Source organism: Cinclus cinclus, chromosome 33 (genome assembly GCF_963662255.1).
Source record: "Cinclus cinclus chromosome 33, bCinCin1.1, whole genome shotgun sequence".
Taxonomy (NCBI): Eukaryota; Metazoa; Chordata; class Aves; order Passeriformes; family Cinclidae; genus Cinclus; species Cinclus cinclus.
The window spans coordinates 3,100,727-3,122,113 of NC_085078.1; the positions used below are offsets into that span (position 1 = coordinate 3,100,727).

A 21,387-nucleotide genomic window follows, 5' to 3' on the forward strand; every position below is an offset into this window, starting at 1 on the left:
TTCCCGAATTCCTGAATTCCAAAATTCCCGGGAGTGCTGGAGAGGGACAGGGGACAGGGACAGGGAAGGGACGGATGGGACAGGGAGGGGACAGGACAGGGACAGGGACAGGGACAGGGGACAGGGACAGGGGACAGGGGACAGGACAGGACAGGGACAGGGGACAGGGACAGGACAGGGACAGGGACAGGGGACAGGGGACAGGACAGGACAGGGACAGGACAGGGACAGGACAGGACAGGGACAGGACAGGACAGGGACAGGACAGGGACAGGACAGGGACAGGACAGGGGACAGGGACAGGACAGGACAGGGACAGGGGACAGGGACAGGACAGGGACAGGACAGGGACAGGACAGGGACAGGGACAGGGACAGGACAGGGACAGGACAGGACAGGGACAGGGGACAGGGACAGGACAGGGACAGGACAGGACAGGGACAGGGGACAGGGACAGGACAGGACAGGGACAGGACAGGGAGAGGACAGGGACAGGGACAGGGACAGGACAGGGACAGGACAGGGGACAGGGACAGGACAGGACAGGGACAGGGGACAGGGACAGGACAGGGACAGGACAGGGACAGGACAGGACAGGGACAGGACAGGGACAGGACAGGGACAGGGACAGGACAGGGACAGGACAGGGGACAGGGACAGGACAGGACAGGGACAGGGGACAGGGACAGGACAGGGACAGGACAGGGACAGGACAGGGACAGGACAGGGACAGGGACAGGACAGGGACAGGACAGGGGACAGGGACAGGGGACAGGACAGGGACAGGGACAGGACAGGGACAGGGACAGGGACAGGGGACAGGGACAGGGACAGGACAGGGACAGGACAGGGACAGGGACAGGACAGGGACAGGACAGGGGACAGGGACAGGACAGGACAGGGACAGGACAGGACAGGGACAGGGGACAGGACAGGGACAGGACAGGGACAGGACAGGACAGGGACAGGACAGGACAGGGACAGGGGACAGGACAGGGACAGGACAGGGACAGGACAGGACAGGGACAGGACAGGACAGGGACAGGGACAGGACAGGGACAAGACAAGCACACGCTGGTGGCACCAGGGCGGTGCCAGCTCACCCTGACACCGCCCTGGGACATTTGGTGGCACCTGGGCGGTGGCCGCAGGTGGTGGCACAGCCCAGGGGCACCTGGCGACAGCCGGGTGTGGCCCTGAGGTGACAGCCGGTGACATCGGGGGTGGCCCCGCCTGGCGGCGCCGAGGGATTCCCTGGCTGGGCCACACCTGGGCCACACCTGGGCCACACCTGGGCCAGGTGTCCCCGTGTCCGTCGTCCGCCCCCCCCGTGTCCCCCTCCCCCCGCTTTGTCCCCCCCAGGGCCGAATTCCGGGGAGGGGGGGAGGGGACAATGGGGGGGGGAGGGGGGGGCGCTGTCACTGCCCGGGGGTGACTCAGGAGGGAGCGGCCACGGAAAGGCGGAAACTGGGACTGAACTGGGAGATACTGGGAGAAACTGGGACCGAACTGGGATATACTGGGACTGAACTGGGAGATACTGGGAGATACTGGGACTGAACTGGGATATACTGGGATATACTGGGACTGAACTGGGATATACTGGGAGAAACTGGGACCGAACTGGGAGAAACTGGGAGAAACTGGGACCGAACTGGGAGAAGCTGGGACCGAACTGGGAGGTACTGGGATATACTGGGACTGAACTGGGATATACTGGGAGAAACTGGGACTGAACTCAGACCGAACTGGGATCAAACTGGGACCGAACTGGGACCAAACTGGATCCAGATGTGGCTGGGGGGAGGGGCGGGGCCACATCTGGCGCTGTCCAGGGGTGGGGGAGGGGAAGCCCAGGAAGGAAATGGGGGGGGCAAACTGGTTTTGGTGGCTTATACTGGTTTATACTGGGATCGGCCCCTCCCCAGGGAGGGAATTCCCACCAAATTCCCGAATTCTTGTGGCCAGAATTTTGGGGCTGATGTGACCCCAAAAGTTCAGGATTTGGGAATTTTTTTTTTTTTTTTTTGAGGGGGGGAAGGGAGAACGGGACTGGGATCACCCTGGGACCCCCAAAATTCCGGGATCTTGTTCCCATTGAAGATTTTTGGGATTTTTTTTAGGAAAAATCTGGACTCTGGATCACCCCCCGGAACCCTTTGAGTCCCTCTGGAATGTCCCGAAACCGCCCCAAATTTGCCTGGAATGTCCCAAAATCCCCCTGAAATATTCCAGGATCTGCAACCCCTCCCCCCCAGTTATCCCAAAATCCCCCAAACTCCCCCCAAAATTCCCCAAACCACTCCTGGATCTCGTCCTGTCCAAAGCTTTTTTATTGGATCGGGGCTGGAGAACTGGAGGGCCCCAAAATCCCGGGATTTGAACCCAAAATTCCAGAGGGTGACTTTGAAGATCTTGCCCTGGTTGAAGAATGCCAAAATCCTGGGATTTGAACCCAAAATTCTGGGATTTGAGCTCAAAATTCTGGGATTTGAAGCCAAAATCCTGGAATTTGAAGCCAAAATCCCAGAATTTGAGCCCAGAATTCTGGGATTTGAGCCCAAAATCCCAGGATTTGAGCCCAAATCTCACTTGAAGATCTTGCCCTGGTTGAAGAGCCTCAAAATCCCAGGATTTGAGCCCAGAATTCTGGGATTTGAGCCCAAAATCCCAGGATTTGAGCCCAGAATTCTGGGATTTGAACCCAAAATCCCGGGATTTGAACCCAAAATCCCGGAATGTGAACCCAAAATCCCAGGATTTGAGCCCAAATCTCACTTGAAGATCTTGCCCTGGTTGAAGAGCCTCAAAATCCCAGGATTTGAACCCAAAATCCCGGGATTTGAACCCAAAATCCCAGGATTTGAGCCCAGAATTCTGGGATTTGAGCCCAAAATCCCAGGATTTGAGCCCAGAATTCTGGGATTTGAGCCCAAAATCCCAGGATTTGAGCCCAGAATTCTGGGATTTGAAGCCAAAATCCCAGGATTTGAACCCAAAATCCCGGAATGTGAACCCAAAATCCCAGGATTTGAGCCCAAATCTCACTTGAAGATCTTGCCCTGGTTGAAGAGCCTCAAAATCCCAGGATTTGAGCCCAGAATTCTGGGATTTGAGCCCAAAATCCCAGGATTTGAACCCAAAATCCCAGGATTTGAGCCCAGAATCCTGGGATTTGAACCCAAAATCCCGGGATTTGAACCCAAAATCCCAGGATTTGAGCCCAGAATCCTGGGATTTGAACCCAAAATCCCGGAATGTGAACCCAAAATCCCAGGATTTGAGCCCAAATCTCACTTGAAGATCTTGCCCTGGTTGAATTGCTTCCCCACGTGCCGGAATTCTCCCTCCCACAGGAAATATTCCTGCACCAGCGTCCGGCACTCGGCGCTCTCGGGGTCCAGCTTGCGCCAGGTGTAGGACTCGTAATCCACCTGCCAGTCTGGGCACAGCTGGGAGAAACGGGGAGAAAAAAGGGGAAAATGGGAAAAATGGGAATTAGTGAAGAAAACAAACAAAACCCGGAGAAAACGGCAAAAAAATCGGATTTTCCGTGGAATTTTGGGGGATTTTTTTGGGGATTTTTTGATTTGGAATCCACCTGGGAGTCCAGGCACAGCTGGGAGAAACGGGGAGAAAAAAGGGGAAAACGGGAAAAATGGGAATTAGTGAAGAAAACAAACAAAACCCGGAGAAAACGGCAAAAAAATCGGATTTTCCGTGGAATTTTGGGGGGATTTTTTGGGGATTTTTTGGGGATTTGGAATCCACCTGCCAGTCTGGGCACAGCTGGGAGAAACGGGGAGAAAAAAGGGGAAAATGGGAAAAGTGAGAAGAAAACTGGATTTCCTGGAAAAAAACCAAAAAAACTGATTTTCACAGGGATTTTAGAGCGTTTTTGGGATTTTCTCCCCTTAAAATTCATCCCACGAATTTGTTTTTTTTTGGGGCTATTTTGGGGAATTTTTGGGAATTCTCTCCCGATAAACGCCAGCTCCTGCTGCCAGGGGAAAAGATTCTGGGGAGGTTTCTGGGATAGTTTGGGAATTTTTGGGATATTTGAATGTTGCTTTTTTTTTTTGTTTTGTTTTGGTTTTTTTTTTTCCGGGGGATTTTCTGCCCGTAAACGCCGTCCCTGGGAACGTTTTGGGAATGTTTTGGGAATTTTTTTTGGGAATTCTCTCACCGTGAAGGCAAGGTCCTGGCCCCTCATCACCCAGACCCCCGAGATGCTGCTGTCGTGGTCGCTCCCAAACAGAACCACGGAGGCGAAGGCGTTTTTCCTCAGCTTGTCCAGACGTTGGAACATCCCTGGGAAAAAAAAAAAATATAAAAAAAAAAATTGGGAAAAATCCGTGGGAGCTGGAAGAGAAAAAAGGGGATGAGGTGGTGGGAGGTGCCTGGGAGAGGGGGGGAAAAAAAAAAATGGAATGGGAAAAGGAGAGAAAAGGTGGAGAGAAGGGAGGGAGGGGGAAAATTGAAATAAAAAGGACAGAGAATGAAGGGAAAATGGGATTGGAAAAATGAGGGAAAAAAGAGGGAAAAAAGGAAAAGGAGGAAAAGGGAAACAGCGGGAAAAGGGAAAAGGGAAAAAGGAAAAGGGAAAAGGGAAAAGGGAAAAGAGAAAAAGGAAAAGGGGAAAGGGAAAAGGGAAAAGAGAAAAGGGAAAAAGGAAAAGGGAAAAGGGAAAAGGGAAAATAGAAAAGGGAAAAGGGAAAAAGGAAAAGGGAAAAAGGAAAAGGGAACAGGGAAAAAGGAAAAGAGAAAAGGGAAAAGGGAAAAAAGGAAAAGGGAAAAGGGAAAAGGGAAAGGGAAAAGGGAAAAGGGAAAAGGGAAAAGGGAGGGGAAAGAAAGGACAGGGAGGAGGAGGATGAGGAGGATGAAGGTGACGATGCTGAGGACAGAGATGGGGATGATGATGAAGATGAGGAAGGACGAAGGTGGGGTTGATGAGGAGGAAGGTGGGAATGGCCATGATGATGAGGAGGATGAGGAGGGTGAAGGTGGGGATGATGATGATGAAGAGGAGGAGGAGGAGGAGGAGGAGGAAGGCTCTCACCGGTGATGAGGTTGCAGCTCATGAAGGTCTGGCTCAGCTCCTCGGGGTACCGGTACTGGCAGTACCACAGGGACCAGCCCTGGGGGTCAAAGTGCTCCCAGAAATGGGGCAGGGCCACCCCCAGCGTGTCCTCGTTGGAGTATTTGCGTTTGAACTCGTCCAGGACAAACGGACTGGGGACACACGGACGGACAGAGTGACCCCAAACCCTCAGAGTGACCCCAAACCCTCAGAGGGACCCCGAACCCTGAGTGACCCCAAACCCTCAGAGTGACCCCAAACCCTCAGAGTGACCCCGAACCCTGAGTGACCCCGAACCCTGAGTGACCCCAAACCCTCAGAGGGACCCCAAACCCTCAGAGGGACCCCAAACCCTGAGTGACCCCAAACCCTAAGTGACCCCAAACCCTCAGAGTGACCCCAAACCCCTCAGAGTGACCCCCTGAGTGACCCTAAACCCCCAGATGTGTCCCCACCCCCCCTCAGGTGTATCCCCATCCCCTCCAGGTGTGTCCTACCCCCCCCCCCCCAAGGTGTGTCCCATCCTCCTCCAGGTATATCCCATCCCCTCCAGGTGTGTCCCCATCCCCCTCCAGGTATATCCCATCCCCCCCAGGTGTGTCCCCACCCCACCCCCAGGTGTGTCCCACCTCTTGGGCAGGTGAGCAAAGGGGTCCTTGGCTTTGGGCTCAGCTGCCAGGACCTGCTCGCACTCGTCCAGGTCCTCCTCGGGCTCCGGCCGCTTCTCCTCCTTCTTGGGGGGCTTCTCCTTCTTGGGGGGCTCCTTCTCCTTCCTGGGGGGCTCCTTCTCCTTCTCCTTCCGTGCTTGGCTCTCCGCAAACTTCTTGGCTTTTGCCCACAACATTTTGGGATTAATTTGGGGTTTTTTGTTTTTTAACTCAAAACAAATCTGAAAATTCGCTTTTTTTGGCCTCTTTTTTACCTCTAAAAAAAAAACCCAAATCCCTTTTTAAATTCCCGTGGGATTTGTCTTTCCTGCTTCTCTTAAAGCTCGATACGAAATCTTTTCAAACTCCTCTAAAACGCCCTAAAATTGCCTTTTCTTCTTTAGGAAAAACCCCAACATTCGCTTTGGTTTCTTTTTGCTTTTGAAACAGCCCTGAAATTTTCTTTTTCCTGTCCCCCGGCCCACCCCCAGGTGTGCCCAGGTGTGTCCCAGCCTACCCCCAGGTGTTCCAGGCATGCCCAGGTGTGTTCCAGGCATGCCCCAGCCCACCCCCAGGTGTTCCAGGTGTGTTCCAGGTGTGCCCAGGTGTGTTCCAGGCATGCCCCAGCCCACCCCCAGGTGTGCCGGGTGTGTCCCAGCCCACCCCCCAGGTGTTCCACCCCACCCCCAGGTGTGCCAGGTGTGTTCCACCCCACCCCCAGGTGTTCCAGGTGTGCCCAGGTGTGTTCCAGGCATGCCCCACCCCACCCCCAGGTGTTCCAGGTGTGCCCAGGTGTGTTCCAGGCATGCCCCAGGTGTTCCAGGTGTGTTCCACCCCACCCCCAGGTGTTCCAGGTGTGCCCAGGTGTGTTCCAGGCATGCCCCACCCCACCCCCAGGTGTTCCAGGTGTGCCCAGGTGTGTTCCAGGCATGCCCCAGGTGTTCCAGGTGTGTTCCACCCCACCCCCAGGTGTGCCAGGTGTGCCCAGGTGTGTTCCAGGCATGCCCCAGCCCACCCCCAGGTGTTCCAGGTGTGTTCCAGGCATGCCCCAGGTGTTCCAGGTGTGTTCCACCCCACCCCCAGGTGTTCCAGGTGTGCCCAGGTGTGTTCCAGGCATGCCCCAGCCCACCCCCAGGTGTTCCAGGTGTGTTCCAGGTGTGCCCTCACCGTCGAACTGCGCCATCCTCTGGCACAGCTGCACCTCCCCCAGCACGGCCTTGAACTGGGGCTGGTTCAGGCAGGTGAGGAACCAGCGGTTCACATTCCCAAAGGGACCCCGGAACGCGGGGTCCAGCACCTGGGGGAGAGAGAGAGAGACCCTAAATACACACCTGGGATCCCAGAAATACACCTGGGAACCCAAATGACCCCCACCCAGAGAACGTGGAGTCCAGCACCTGGCAGAGAGAGACCCCAAATACACCTGAACACACCTGGGATCCCAAAAATCCTCACTGGGACCCCTCTAAACCCTGCTGTGATCCTAAAGAACCTCCCTGACACCCCAAAGTGATCCCAGGCCCCCCAGTTTCCCCACAGGGTGTGCCCAGGTGCCCCGTACCTGTGCCCAGGTGTGCTGTACCTGTGCCCAGGTGTACCCAGGTGTGCTGTACCTATGCCCAGGTGCCCCGTACCTGTGCCCAGGTGTACCCAGGTGTGCTGTACCTGTGCCCAGGTGCGCCCAGGTGCCCCGTACCTGTGCCCAGGTGCCCCATACCTGTGCCCAGGTGCCCTGTACCTGTGCCCAGGTGTACCCAGGTGTGCTGTACCTGTGCCCAGGTGCCCCGTACCTGTGCCCAGGTGTACCCAGGTGTGCTGTACCTGTGCCCAGGTGTACCCAGGTGCCCCGTACCTGTGCCCAGGTGTGCTGTACCTGTGCCCAGGTGCCCCGTACCTGTGCCCAGGTGTACCCAGGTGCCCCGTACCTGTGCCCAGGTGTGCTGTACCTGTGCCCAGGTGCCCCGTACCTGTGCCCAGGTGTACCCAGGTGTGCTGTACCTGTGCCCAGGTGTACCCAGGTGTGCTGTACCTGTGCCCAGGTGCCCCATACCTGTTTGTAGAGCCAGAGCAGGGCGCACACCAGGCTGATGTCAGCCAGGCTCACCCTCTCCCCCACCAGGAACGTTCTGGTTCTCAGGTGCCCGTCCAGGACCCCCAGGACCCTCCGCACCTCCTCCTTCGCCACCTCGGTGGCCTGGGGGGACACAGACCCCAAAATGGGGATGGGAACCCCAAAACCACCCCCGACCCCCCTGAAAAAAACCCTCAAACCTCCCCCCCCCTCCCCCACCGGGCCTGCCCCAAAAAAAAACCAAAAAAAAAAAAAAAACCCAAAAACGACCCCAAATCCCCCCCAAAAACCCTCGAAACAACCCAAAAAAAATCCCAAAATCATCCCCGAAAATTCCTGGAAAGCTCCCTAAAAAAATCCTGAAAAAGTTTCGTACAAATCCTGAAAAGATTCCTTAAAAAATCCTGAAAAAATTTCTTAAAACTCCTGATAAAATTTCTTTAAAACCCGGAAAAAAATTCCTAAAAATCCTGAAAAAATTTCTGAAAAAAATCCTGAAAATATTTCTTAAAAATCCCCAAAAAATTCTTTTAAAAAATCCCCAAAAAATTCTTTAAAAATCCCCAAAAAATTCTTAAAAACCCTGAAAAGATTTCCTAAAAATCCTGAAAAAATTTCCTAAAAATCCTGAAAAAAAATTCTTAAAAATCCTGAAAAAAATCTTTAAAAAATCCTGAAAAAAATTCTTTACAATCCTGAAAAAATTTCCTAAAAATCCTGAAAAAATTTCCTAAAAATCCTGAAAAAATTTTTAAAAAAATCTGAAAAAATTTCCTAAAAATCCTGAAAAAAATCTTTAAAAAATCCTCAAAAAATTCTTTAAAAATCCTGAAAAAAATTCCTAAAAATTCTGAGAAAATACTTTAAAAATCCTGAAAAAATTCTTTAAAAATCCTGAAAAAAAATTCTTAAAAATCCTGAAAAATTTTCCTAAAAATCCTGAAAATATTCTTTAAAAAATCCTGAAAAAAAATTCTTAAAAATCCTGAAAAAATTCTTTAAAAATCCTGAAATAATCTTTAAAAAATCCTGAAAAAATTCCTAAAAATCCTGAAAAAATTCTTTAAAAAATCCTGAAAAAAATTCTTTAAAAATCCTGAAAAAATTCTTTAAAAAGTCCTGAAAAAAAATTCTTAAAAAATCCTGAAAAAATTCTTAAAAAATCCTGAAATAATTCTTAAAAAATCCTGAAATAATCTTTAAAAAAATCCTGAAAAAAATTCTTTAAAAATCCTGAAATAATCTTTAAAAAATCCTGAAAAACTTTCCTAAAAATCCTGAAAAAATTCTTTAAAAAATCCTGAAAAAATTCTTTAAAAAGTCCTGAAAAAAAATTCTTAAAAAATCCTGAAAAAATTCTTAAAAAATCCTGAAATAATTCTTTAAAAATCCTGAAATAATCTTTAAAAAAATCCTGAAAAAAATTCTTTAAAAATCCTGAAAAAAATCTTTAAAAAATCCTGAAAAAAAATTCTTTAAAAATTCCTGAAAAAATTCTTAAAAAATCCTGAAATAATTCTTAAAAAATCCTGAAATAATCTTTAAAAAAATCCTGAAAAAAATTCTTTAAAAATCCTGAAAAAAATCTTTAAAAAATCCTGAAAAAAATTCTTAAAAATTCCTGAAAAAATTCTTAAAAAATCCTGAAATAATTCTTAAAAAATCCTGAAATAATCTTTAAAAAAATCCTGAAAAAAATTCTTTAAAAATCCTGAAAAAATTTCCTAAAAATCCTGAAAATAATCTTTAAAAAATCCTGAAAAACATTCCTAAAAATCCTGAAAAAAATCTTTAAAAAATCCTGAAAAAAATTCTTAAAAATTTCTGAAAAAATTCTTAAAAAATCCTGAAATAATTCTTAAAAAATCCTGAAATAATCTTTAAAAAAATCCTGAAAAAAATTCTTTAAAAATCCTGAAAAAAATCTTTAAAAAATCCTGAAAAAAATTCTTAAAAATTCCTGAAAAAATTCTTAAAAAATCCTGAAATAATTCTTAAAAAATCCTGAAATAATCTTTAAAAAAATCCTGAAAAAATTCTTTAAAAATCCTGAAATAATCTTTAAAAAATCCTGAAAAACATTCCTAAAAATCCTGAAAAAATTCTTTAAAAAATCCTGAAAAAATTCTTTAAAAAGTCCTGAAAAAAAATTCTTAAAAAATCCTGAAAAAATTCTTAAAAAATCCTGAAATAATTCTTAAAAAATCCTGAAATAATCTTTAAAAAAATCCTGAAAAAAATTCTTTAAAAATCCTGAAAAAATTCTTAAAAAATCCTGAAATAATTCTTAAAAAATCCTGAAATAATCTTTAGAAAAATCCTGAAAAAAATTCTTTAAAAATCCTGAAAAAAAATTCTTAAAAATCCTGAAAAAATTCTTAAAAAATCCTGAAAATATTCTTTAAAAAATCCTGAAAAAATTCTTAAAAAATCCTGAAATAATCTTTAAAAAATCCTGAAAAACATTCCTAAAAATCCTGAAAAAATTCTTAAAAAATCCTGAAATAATTCTTAAAAAATCCTGAAATAATCTTTAAAAAAATCCTGAAAAAAATTCTTTAAAAATCCTGAAAAAAATCTTTAAAAAATCCTGAAATAATTCTTAAAAAATCCTGAAATAATCTTTAAAAAAATCCTGAAAAAAATTCTTTAAAAATCCTGAAAAAAAATTCTTAAAAATCCTGAAAAAATTCTTAAAAAATCCTGAAAATATTCTTTAAAAAATCCTGAAAAAATTCTTAAAAAATCCTGAAATAATCTTTAAAAAATCCTGAAAAACATTCCTAAAAATCCTGAAAAAATTCTTAAAAAATCCTGAAATAATTCTTAAAAAATCCTGAAATAATCTTTAAAAAAATCCTGAAAAAAATTCTTTAAAAATCCTGAAAAAATTTCCTAAAAATCCTGAAAATATTCTTTAAAAAATCCTGAAAAAAATTCCCTAAAAATCCCGAAAATATTCTTTAAAAAAAAAAAAAAATCCTCAAAAAAAAAATTCTTAAAAAAATCCTGAAAAAAAAAAAAAACAAAAAAAAACAAAAAAAAAAACCAAACAAAACCACTCCCACTGGCCCAAATTTCCCCCAGCTCCCTGCGCAGCCCTTCGCTCACCTGTTTGTTGTAGTGCAGGATTCCCAGCGTGGGGAACACCCAGGTGCTGGCCGGGGGCACGACGTCGCTGTCGGCGAAGTTCACCCACTGCAGCACCGCCGCCGCTGCCTCAGGTGTGCTGCCCCTCAGCTCCTCCGTGCTCACTGCGGGGCCAAGCACAGCTCGGTAAACACCTAACGAGCACCTCCTCAATCCAGGGGCTCCTTAATGGCCACTGGGGACATCGCTGAGGGAGGGTGGCAGAGGTGAAGTCAAGGCTGCTCCTGCAGCCCGTCTGTGGTCACAAAAGGGTTAATTCATTAAGCAGCGAGGGGGGGAGGGGGGGGTTAATTAGCCAGGAGAATCATTAATTAGGTCAGAGATGCATTAAGGAGGAAAGGACCCCGTTAAGGGACTCGTTAAGGAGGGGGGGGGAGGGATCAAAGTCACAAACTCTTCAGCGGCCCTGAGTTTACAGACAGAAATAAAAGGTTAATTAATTAACCAAGGGGGTCATTAATTAGCCAAAGGGGTCGTTAATTAGCCAAAGGGGTCATTAATTAGCCAAAGGGGTCATTAATCAGCTAAAGGGGTCATTAATCAGCTAAAGGGTTCATTAATCAGCCAAAGGGGTCATTAATTAGCCAAGGGGGTCATTAATCAGCCAAAGGGGTCATTAATTAGCCAAGGGGGTCATTAATTAGCCAAAGGGGTCGTTAATTAGCTAAAGGGGTCATTAATCAGCCAAAGGGGTCATTAATTAGCCAAGGGGGTCGTTAATTAGCCAAAGGGGTCATTAATCAGCCAAAGGGGTCATTAATCAGCCAAGGGGGTCATTAATTAGCCAAAGGGGTCATTAATCAGCCAAAGGGGTCATTAATTAGCCAAAGGGGTCATTAATCAGCCAAGGGGGTCGTTAATCACCCAAAGGGGTTGTTAATCAGCCAAAGGGGTCATTAATTAGCCAAGGGGGTCGTTAATCAGCCAAAGGGGTCATTAATCAGCCAAAGGGGTCATTAATCAGCCAAAGGGGTCATTAATCAGCCAAGGGGGTCATTAATCAGCCAAGGGGGTCGTTAATCAGCCAAAGGGGTCATTAATCAGCCAAAGGGGTCATTAATTAGCCAAGGGGGTCGTTAATTAGCCAAGGGGGTCGTTAATTAGCCAAAGGGGTCATTAATCAGCCAAGGGGGTCATTAATCAGCCAAGGGGGTCATTAATCAGCCAAGGGGGTCGTTAATCAGCCAAAGGGGTCATTAATCAGCCAAAGGGGTCATTAATCAGCCAAGGGGGTCATTAATTAGCCAAAGGGGTCACTAATTAGAAACCTGGTTATAAAAGGCAGGAGCACTCCTCAAGGGACAAGGGATGCTTGTGGGGGGGGATGGAGCAATGAAGTTAGCCCTGCAGGCAGGAAAGGGTTAATTAATTAATTAGCCAGCAGGATAATTAATTAGCCAGCAAGGTCGTTAATGACGAGAGGGATTTGTTAAGGGGGCAAAGGGAGATCGTTAACAAGGTCTCCAAATGAGCAGGGAAGGGTTAATTCATTAGCGAGGTAATTAGCCAAGAGAAATAAACCCAATTAAGAGCAAAGGAGAGTTAATTAATGGCTTAATTAATGAATGGCTTCATCAGGCTCATTGCCCCCCACCATAGTAGGCGATGGCGTTGCTCTCGAAGACGCAGAATCCGTCGTCCCCTTCAAACGCCGGGACCTGGGACGGGGAAATTTGGGGTAAAACACCCAAAAAAAAAAAAAAAAAAAAAAAAAAAAAAACCCAAACTTTCAATTACTACCACCCCCCCCCCAAAAAAAAACCACAACTCAAATCCATCCAAAATCTCAAAATCCTCACGTGAAAAACCTCCGATTTCCACACCAAATTGCCCCGAAAAATGCCAGATTTCCCCCCAAACAAGCCCCAAAATCTCCACCCCAAATTCCACAAAAAACCCACCTGAAATTTTCCCCAAATCCCCATCTAAAGGTCCCCGTTTTTGGGGTACCAGGGGTAGAACCCCAACCCCAAAATTCTGCGGAACCACAAATCCCAAATTTTGTGGTTTTTAGGGTCAGAACCCACCTTCCCCAGCGGGAACTTCTGCAGGAACTGCGTGGTCTGAACCTCCCAAAACCCCAAATTCTCCGGAACCCAAACCCCCAAAAACCAAATCCCAACCACCTCAGTTCCCAAATTTTGGGGTTTTTAGGGTCCTTCTGCAGGAACTGCGGGGTCCAAACCCCCCAACCCCAACCACCTCAGTTCCCAAATTTTGTGGTTTTTAGGGTCAGAACCCACCTTTCCCAGCGGGAACTTCTGCAGGAACTGCGTGGTCTGAACCTCCCAAAACCCCAAATTCTCCGGAACCCAAACCCCCAAAAACCAAATCCCAACCACCTCAGTTCCCAAATTTTGTGGTTTTTAGGGTCCTTCTGCAGGAACTGCGGGGTCCAAACCCCCCAACCCCAACCCCCTCAGTTCCCAAATTTTGGGGTTTTTAGGGTCAGAACCCACCTTTCCCAGCGGGAACTTCTGCAGGAACTGCGTGGTCTGAACCTCCCAAAACCCCAAATTCTCCGGAACCCAAACCCCCAAAAACCAAATCCCAACCACCTCAGTTCCCAAATTTTGTGGTTTTTAGGGTCCTTCTGCAGGAACTGCGGGGTCCAAACCCCCCAACCCCAACCCCCTCAGTTCCCAAATTTTGGGGTTTTTAGGGTCAGAACCCACCTTTCCCAGCGGGAACTTCTGCAGGAACTGCGTGGTCTGAACCTCCCAAAACCCCAAATTCTCCAGAACCCAAACCCCCAAAAACCAAATCCCAACCACCTCAGTTCCCAAATTTTGGGGTTTTTAGGGTCAGAACCCACCTTTCCCAGCGGGAACTTCTGCAGGAACTGCGGGCTGCGGTTCGTGTGGCCGAAGTGGAACTGGGGCGGTGCCGAGAGGACGCGGAGCCGAGCGCCCGAGTACTGGGCAGCGATGAGAGCCTTGAAGGCGCGCCAGTTCTCGGGGTACGTGTACAGGGTCTGGGGGCACAGCACAGCCACGGTGTCCCCAGATGTCCCCAAGTGTCCCCAAAAACCCGCGACGCTGCGGGGACACACGGGATCCCCCCCCAAAAGTGCGGCCCTAAAAGCACCCGGAGCTGAGCCCCGGAGGGATTTGGGGTTTTAAATCCCTACCCCCAACTGCCAGGTCTTGGGGGAAATGGGGTGGGGGGGGTCCGTAAATGTCCCCAAAATGTCCCCAGGGTTGTGGGGGAAACGGGAGGGACGGGGGGGGGGACAAAGGGTCCCAGTTAGGGGCGTTCAAAGTTGGGTCCTGCAGGGATTGGGGCCGTGAAAGCCGCCCGGGTTTGGGGCAGCTGGGCAGGACTTGGGGGGAAATTGGGGTCAGGGGTCCCCGAAGCGTCACCAAAAGTTGGCGACAATGGGGTGGCACTGGAGGGCACAGGGGGTCCCGGTGTGGGATGAGGGCCCTGAAACCCGTCCGCGTTTTGGGGTCCCCGGGCAGGGTCTGTCGGAATCGGGCTCGGAGTGTCCCCGAAGTGTCCCCAAGGGTGTGACACAAGGCTGGGGACACCCCAGCCCCCCTCCCCCTCCGAGCCCACCCGCCTTCCATCCCCGGCTTCCCTCAGGATCCCCCCTCCGCTCCCTTCCCGCCTCCATCCGCGCCTCCCGGAGCATCCCCGAGGCTCCGAACGCGGCCGGGCCGCAGCCCCGCGGCCCCGCGGCTCTCCCGGTGGCGGCGGGGAGGAACCGGGCCGGCGGAGGAAGGAGGATGGAGGCGGATGGCGGCGGCGGCCGCGCTCACCCCGGACACCGCCATCTTGGAGAGCTCGGAGAGAAGGCCGGGCCGCGGCCGCAAAGCGCGCAATGGGGGGGAAACAGCGCGACAGTGGCGCGCGGAGACGTAAAGCACAGAACGGGGCGGTTGCCGTGGAAACGAGGGGTGCACTTAAAGGGGCGGTAACGCATTAAAGCGGCAATTTTGGGGTGGGGCCCACTTGAGGTAAAGACCCTCCCCAAATTCCTGGACCTCCCGCAAAAACGCGAGAAACTTTGAAAATGGTGAAAAAGGCTTTTATTGGGAAAGTGGAGAGGAAAGGCGGAGTCCCCCCAGCTCTAGGGGTGGCCCTGCCACCAGAACACCCCAAAATTGGGGAGGAGTCCCAAAATTTGGGGAGGGGGCACCCCAAAATTTTTGGGGGCACCATTGGGGAGGAGTCCCGGCTGTTCCTAGTGCTCAGCTGACGAGGCCTGGGGGGAGAAAGAGGAGGGATGAGGGGGGAAGGGACCCCCAATTCCCCCCCTCAAATTCCCCAGGGAGTTCCTGGGGGTCTCTCCACCCCAAAACCCCCGGGACCCCCAAACTCACCCAGGTAATCGTCCATCAAGGAGCCAATGGCGAACTGGGGAGGAGGGAGGAGGGAGGGTCAGCAGAAGGGAAAGGGGCTCACCTGGACCCCCCCCTCTAAATACTGGAGACCCCCAAAACTGAGAATTCCCCCCCCAGATTTGGGATTTCCCCCTGAATTGTAGGATTTCCTACCAAAATTTTGAGATCTCACCCCAAAACAGACCCGTACTCCCCTGGAATTAAGATTTCTCCCTAGAATTTTGGGAATTCCCACCTCAAAATTTGGGATTTCCCCCCACCAAATGTCAGCATTGCCCCCCCCCAGATTTGGAGATCTCCCCCTGGAACTGGTGATTCCCCCCAAAACCTCAGGATTTCCCCCCAAAATCCCAGAATTTCCTCCCCAGATCTCGGGGTTCCCCCCACTGACGATGTCATTCTTGTCCACGCGGGTCCCCACGATCTTCAGCCGAATTTCGTCGTCCTGCTGGATCACGATGTCCTTGGGGGGGAGGGGAGACGCTAGAGGGAGGGGCCCTGGGGACCCCCCCCGGGTGGGGAGGGGACCTTGGGGACATCGGGGAACCCCCCGGGGACCCCCCCGGGGACCCCCCCAGACTCACCTCATCCACGGTTTTGTAGCAGGGGGGGTTGGAGTTGGGGTCGAATTCCATCTCTGAGGGGATGGACTGGGGGGACAAGGGGGGGTTTAGGGGGGCTCGGAGGGGTCAGGGGGATCCCCAGAGGGGGGATTTTGGGGTCCTCCCCACTCCCCCCCACACCATGGTGACATTTTTGGGGAGTCCCCCACCCCCTCTCACGTGGCGAGAGATGAAGCAGGACATGGGCCCGATCTCTGTGAACAGCCCGACCTGCGGGGAGGGACAGAGGGGGACAAAGAAAGGGGATGAAAAGGGGGGGTCAGGGCCCTGCAGACCCTCAGGACCCCCACAATTGTCACCCTGACCACCTGGGTAACCCCAGGACCCCCCCAGGACCCCCCAAACCCTCACCTTGTTGACCTGCGTAACCCCAGGACCCCCCCAGGACCCCCCCAAACCCTCACCTTGTTGACCTGGGTAACCCCAGGACCCCCCCAGGACCCCCCAAACCCTCACCTTGTTGACCTGGGTAACCCCAGGACCCACCCAGGACCCCCCAAACCCTCACCTTGTTGACCTGGGTGACCACGGCGTCCACCACCTCTCCCTTGAAGGGCCGGAACACGATGGCCTTGTAGCGCACGGGGTAGAGCACGAAGCCGCGCCCGGGCTGGATCACCCCGGCCCCGATGTTGTCGATGGTGGTGACGGCGATGACGAACCCGTACCTGGCCGGGTGGGGGGGGGGGGGGGGCAGCTTCTGGGTGTGTTTCTGGGTTTTTTTGGGGATGGTTTGGGTGGTCCTGGAGGCGTCCCAAGAGGGTTTAGGGGAGGTTTGGGGATATTTTGGGGGGTTTGGGGACTTTTTTGGGTGGATTTGGGGGTCCCGGAATTTTGGGATTCTCCTGGGGACTTTTGGGATGGATTTGGGAGGCCCGGGGGTGTCTCAGGGAGGGATGTCGGGGTTCCCGGGGACAGTTTTTGGGTTCCCGAGGGTGGCTTTGGGCTCCCGAGGGTGTTTTGGGGCACTTCGGGCCGTTCCGGTTCCCCACCCCCCCGGTGCTCCCCGCTCACTTCCCGGTGCAGGTCCCCTCCACCTCGGTGAAGAGTTTCTGTTTGACCGTGTTGAGCAGGTTGGGCCCGAAGTACCGGGGGTGCAGGAGGATCTCGTGCTCCAGGGAGATCTGGGAGCACCGGAGTCACCGGGAGGGTCCCCAAGGGCGGGGACACCCTCGGGACCCCTCAAGGAGCCCCCAGGAATCCCCGCCCACCCCCCCCGGTGTGACACGTGACCCCCGGTGCCGCTCACGTGGTAAAACATCCTCGGGCCGCCGCCGCTCCCGCTTCCGCCGGAAGTGACACTTCCCGCCAACGACACGACGCCCCGCCCACCAGGGAGGGCGCGGCGTCCCGTGAAGGGGCGGGGCCACGGAGCCAGGGAAGGTTCCGATTGGTCAGATGGGTGCGCTGGGCGGGGACAGACGAGTGATTGACAGGGATGGGACCTGCAGCTCCCCGGGTCCCCCAAATACCCCCAGGACCCCCCCAAGAACTCTCGGGACCCCCCAGGAGACCCTCGGGACCCTCCCAGACTCCTCTCAGACATCTCACACGCCGTGGGACGCCCCAAACCCCTCCCAACCCATCCAGATACCCCAAGCAGTGCCCTTGGACACCCCCAGACCCTCCCGAGATCCCCCAAACCGCCTCTAAGCACCCCCCACCACCATCCCCAGAAATCGCAGAGTCCTCCAGAACCTCTCGAGACCACCCAAAACTCCCCTGGGATTCCCCCCGCTGTCCCCCAAACCCCCTCCCAACCTCCCAGGACACCACCAAGAAACTCCCGGACACCCCCAGACCCGCCCAACTTCCCCACCCCAACACTCCACACCCTTTTCCTTTCTGTTTGCTTTTATTACAAATCTGAAGTTCCAGCACCTCCCTCGTCCTCCAGCAACCCCAAACCCCCTCACACCAAACTCAAAAAAATCCCACTGCGAGGTGTCTCCCAAACCCCAAACTTTGGTCTCCCACAGCGTCCCAAACCCCAACTCCCCCCTTCCAGGAGCCACTCACGGGTAAAACCTCCCAGCCAGCAACCCCAGCCTGTGGATGTTCCTGTGCAGGACGCTGTGCAGCACGGCCAGGTGCTTCCCCACGTCCCCGTCCCGGCCGAAATCCCTGCGGAACACGCCCAGCTCGGGCTGGAAGGTGAATTTCTGGGGCAGGGGGCTGTTCTCTCGCAGGTAGCCCCAGACGCTGAGCAGCAGCAGGTGCACCTCGAAGGGAGCCAGCTCGGGGAACAGCTCGTGCATGTTCCCCAGCACGGGCGGCAGCAGCGAGCCCTCGGCCAGCAGCGCCACCAGCGCGCACGACGCCCGCAGGTGCCACGGCGAAGCTACCGTGCTGCTGGCCCGGCACGCGTCCCAGTGGGCCACCAAGCTGGCCAGCAGCCCCCGCAGCAGCACGGAGCAGTAGCACAGGGCGGGGTGGCCGCCGGCCACCAGGCGCAGCAGCGGGAAGAGCAGCGGGTGCTGGCGGAAGCGCCGCAGGATGCGCAGGTCCCGCTCCACCGTGGCCCGGGCCAGCTCCTCGGGAGGCCAGGCCAGCTCGGCTCCGGCGGCCTCGGGGCACACGGCCTCCACCAGCGCCGCCGCCACCGCCTTGGCGGCCTCGGCGCCCACGGCGGGGCCGGAGCCGCGGCAGCAGCGCAGCACCAGGCTCAGGAAGGTCTGAGTGTTGCGGCTCAGCTCCTCGGCGCTGCGCTGGCCGCCGCCGGCCACCGGCTTCAGCCCGCGGCCGATGACGCCGGCGTGGAACACGGACCAGACTCCTCCCGACGTGTTGAGGCCGGCGGTGAAGCGCTGGTTGGTGTCCAGCAGCGACACCGCGGGCGGCACCGGGGCGGCCTCGTGCTCGGGGGGCTCCGCCGTGCCCCCGAAGAGCTCGGCGTTGCGGCCGCCCAGAGCCCCCTCCACCAGCTGGGCCAGCACGGCCTTGGCGGCCGCGGGGCTGACGGCGCTGAGCCGGGCCAGCAGCCGCACGCCGGGGGCCAGCGCGGCCGCGTCGCCGAGCCACAGCCCCGCGAAGAAGCGGCGCACGGCCGCGCGCACGGCCGGCAGCAGGTGAGCCGGGGGCAGCGCCCGGGGCAGCGGGCAAGCGGCCAGCAGGCGGCAAGCGGCCTCGGCCACCTCGGCCCGCGGGTGCAACAGCAGCTGGGCCAGGTCCGGGAGGTGCCGCGCCAGCGCCGCGCCCAGCGCCGGCTCCCCGGCGTCGCCGTCGCCGTCCCGGTGCTGCAGCAGCAGCGCGAGGTTGCGCAGGAGCTGCGCCAGCTGCGGCTCGGGCAGGCGGCCGGCGTGGATCTGCGCCACGGCCGCGGCCACGGCGGCGGGCAGTGGGTCGGGCAGCACCGCCCGCAGCCCCGCGTGCAGCTGCGGCGCCAGCGCCAGCTCCTCGGGCGTCCTCGCCAGCGCCAGCAGGAAGAAAAGCGCCTCGGCCGCTCCGTGAGGCGCCGAGTGCACGGCCAGCAGCGCCAGCAGCTGGTGCTGCCACAGGCAGCGCTTGCGCTCCAGCCGCAGCGTGTCCAGGCACAGCTCCCGCACGTGCGGCCGCAGCGCCTCCAGGAACGGCACCGGGCGCGCCGGGCACTCGGCCAGGCTGGCGGAGCTGCGGCCGTGCACCAGTTTCTGCAGGTGCAGCAGCAGCAGCTGCAGCAGGCGCTCGCAGGCCTCGCGAACGCCCTCGTGCAGCGCCGGCCCCGGCGCCGTGATGACCGAGGCGGGAGCGGCCGTGGCCAGCAGGAAGCGCAGAGTCCGCAGCGCGCCGGCCGAGGTGTGGCACAGCAGGTGAACCACCACGCCCACCACGCCGTCCAGCTCGTCCCTGGGCACGGCAGAGAAGTGCTGGTGCAGCTGGTTCAGCACCGGTGGCTTCAGCGAGTCCACCAGCTCCGGGGACACGGTGGCCAGCAGCGTGGGGGACATCAGAGCCAGCTGCAGCAGGAAGGGCACCGTGGCCTTGTGGTGCTCACGGGACGAGCCCAGGCTCTCGTGGAACATCCGCAGCAGCTCCTGCTTGATGCTGCCGGCGTGGCGGGAGGCCAGGTGGCCCAGGATGCCGACCACGGACGCGATCTTGGGGACGCGCTTGTCCCCGGCCGTGCCCGCCGCCGCCGCCTCGCCGCCCCCGTGGGCGCAGAAGTCCTTCAGGCCGCACGACAGCACCCTGCTGATGATGGTGCCGGGGAAGGAGGAGCCCACGTGGGCCACCACCCAGTCGAAATGCGGCGAGTGCTGCACCGACGTGTCCAGCAGCGCGTCCACGCAGGCGTCGGGGCAGCTGCCCACCATGGCGGCCAGGCACTGGCTGTAGATGTCCAGCAGCGCGCGCGTGGCCGGGCACGACATCCAGAGCTGCAGCAGCTCGTTGAGGCTGGCGGCCGGCGGCACCCCGGGCCTGCCCGCGTACTTGCTGCTCAGCTGCCCCATCAGCTCGCTGGCCCAGGCGGCCACGCCGGGCGCCCACGCCCGCGGGTTGGCGGCCACCAGCTCGGCCAGCGCCCGCCGAGCCTCCTGCAGCACCTCGGCTCCCGGTGAGGATTTAGGGGCGGGGGCGTTGCCCTCTCGCTGCAGCAGGTGCGAGCACACCTGCTCGTCGAAGAGGCTGCGCAGGTGCTGCAGGGCCGCGTGCCGGGCGGGGGGCAGGCAGCGCAGCAGGCGCAGAGCGCAGCGGGCGTGAGCGGGCGGCGACAGCGGCGTCCCCTGCACCGGGTCCAGCCCGCTCAGGAACGCCTTCACCTCCTGCGACAGCTCCTGCGCGCTGCGGGGGGAACGGGGTGCAAAAAAAAAAAAAAATTAAAATGGGGTTTAAAAGGGACTAAATTGAGTTTAGGAGGGGTTAAAATGGGTTTTATAAAGTGTAGGGGGCAGTCAGGAAGCCTCCCCGGGGTGAAATTTGGGGATGGTGGCGCCTCCTGAGTGATGGAGAGGGGGGGAATTGTGTTAGAAAGGGGTTAAACTGTGTAAAAAAAAGGGGTTAAATTGTGTAAGATAGGGGTTAAACTGTGTAAAAAGGGGGTTAAATTGGGTTTAAAAGGGGTCAAATTGGGTTAAAAAGGGGTTGAATGGGTAGGGGGAACACCGAGGACCGGGCCGGGGTGCTGGAGGGTCCCGGGGGGCTGAGGGGAAGGGGCGCTACCCGGGGGTCCCACCCCGGGACTGCGGCGGTCTCCGAGCGGGGACAACACCGGGAGGGGGGACCCGAGGTCGCTAAAGAGGGGACCGAGTGAGGAAGGGGGGGGTGGGGGGCGCGGGGGTCCTGAGGAGCGGCCGGCTCCAGCTCCGGGGGTCGCCTGTCCCAGCCCTGGGCGGGTCCCGGGGGTCTCTCTCCCCCACCCCGGGGTGTCCCCGCTGCCAGCGGTACCTGAGCGGGGGTCGGGGGGGGCTGGCGGCGCCGGGGGGGTCGCACAGCGCCGACATGGCGGCGGCGGCGGCCGGGCCGGGGCGGCTGCGCATGCGCGAAGAGCACC

General features: G+C 54.5%; 3 protein-coding genes across 4 annotated transcripts; all 3 read right to left on the reverse strand.

The window, feature by feature from the left end:
- Window positions 1-3,270: 3,270 nt before the first annotated feature.
- EEF1G (eukaryotic translation elongation factor 1 gamma) lies at window positions 3,271-14,743 on the reverse strand. The gene is made up of 10 exons (XM_062512071.1): window positions 14,710-14,743; window positions 13,764-13,922; window positions 12,543-12,606; window positions 10,910-11,052; window positions 7,778-7,921; window positions 6,895-7,024; window positions 5,710-5,908; window positions 5,060-5,232; window positions 4,187-4,311; window positions 3,271-3,452 (listed from the first exon to the last, which is right to left on the reverse strand). The coding sequence occupies exons 1-10, from the start codon at window positions 14,722-14,724 to the stop codon at window positions 3,294-3,296; spliced, it is 1,311 nt and encodes a 436-aa protein (XP_062368055.1). The 5' UTR covers window positions 14,725-14,743; the 3' UTR covers window positions 3,271-3,293.
- Window positions 14,744-14,962: 219 nt separating this feature from the next.
- On the reverse strand, window positions 14,963-17,265 carry POLR2G (RNA polymerase II subunit G). 2 transcript variants are annotated; one of them, XM_062512076.1, is made up of 8 exons: window positions 17,167-17,265; window positions 16,932-17,041; window positions 16,426-16,585; window positions 16,077-16,127; window positions 15,879-15,944; window positions 15,686-15,757; window positions 15,274-15,307; window positions 14,963-15,155 (listed from the first exon to the last, which is right to left on the reverse strand). In XM_062512076.1, exons 1-8 carry the CDS (start codon window positions 17,176-17,178, stop codon window positions 15,142-15,144), a joined length of 519 nt encoding a protein of 172 aa, XP_062368060.1. In that variant the 5' UTR covers window positions 17,179-17,265; the 3' UTR covers window positions 14,963-15,141. The 2 variants fall into 2 exon arrangements, with proteins under 2 accessions (XP_062368060.1, XP_062368061.1); XM_062512077.1 differs by lacking the exon at window positions 16,077-16,127.
- Window positions 17,195-21,337, reverse strand: INTS5 (integrator complex subunit 5). The gene is made up of 3 exons (XM_062512055.1): window positions 21,282-21,337; window positions 17,937-20,678; window positions 17,195-17,324 (listed from the first exon to the last, which is right to left on the reverse strand). Exons 1-3 carry the CDS (start codon window positions 21,335-21,337, stop codon window positions 17,312-17,314), a joined length of 2,811 nt encoding a protein of 936 aa, XP_062368039.1. The 3' UTR covers window positions 17,195-17,311.
- Between the last annotated feature and the right edge of the window lie 50 nt (window positions 21,338-21,387).

What these genes read in the sequence shown, in the direction of transcription:
- EEF1G (XM_062512071.1), bottom strand. An exon ending in GAGGATGGCGCAGTTCGACG is followed by an intron (nt 5,909 to 6,894) that starts GTGAGGGCACAC and finishes TGTGGGCAAAAG; the next exon opens with CCAAGAAGTTTGCGGAGAGC. An exon ending in GAGCTGCAACCTCATCACCG is followed by an intron (nt 4,312 to 5,059) that starts GTGAGAGCCTTC and finishes TTTTTTTCCCAG; the next exon opens with GGATGTTCCAACGTCTGGAC.
- POLR2G (XM_062512076.1), bottom strand. An exon ending in TGGTCACCCAGGTCAACAAG is followed by an intron (nt 16,128 to 16,425) that starts GTGAGGGTTTGG and finishes CCCTCCCCGCAG; the next exon opens with GTCGGGCTGTTCACAGAGAT. An exon ending in GCGTGGACAAGAATGACATC is followed by an intron (nt 15,308 to 15,685) that starts GTCAGTGGGGGG and finishes CCTCCTCCCCAG; the next exon opens with TTCGCCATTGGCTCCTTGAT.
- INTS5 (XM_062512055.1), bottom strand. Translation starts at nt 21,337, where the DNA reads ATGTCGGCGCTGTGCGACCCCCCCGGCGCCGCCAGCCCCCCCCGACCC. An exon ending in CCCCCCCGACCCCCGCTCAG is followed by an intron (nt 20,679 to 21,281) that starts GTACCGCTGGCA and finishes TTCCCCCCGCAG; the next exon opens with CGCGCAGGAGCTGTCGCAGG.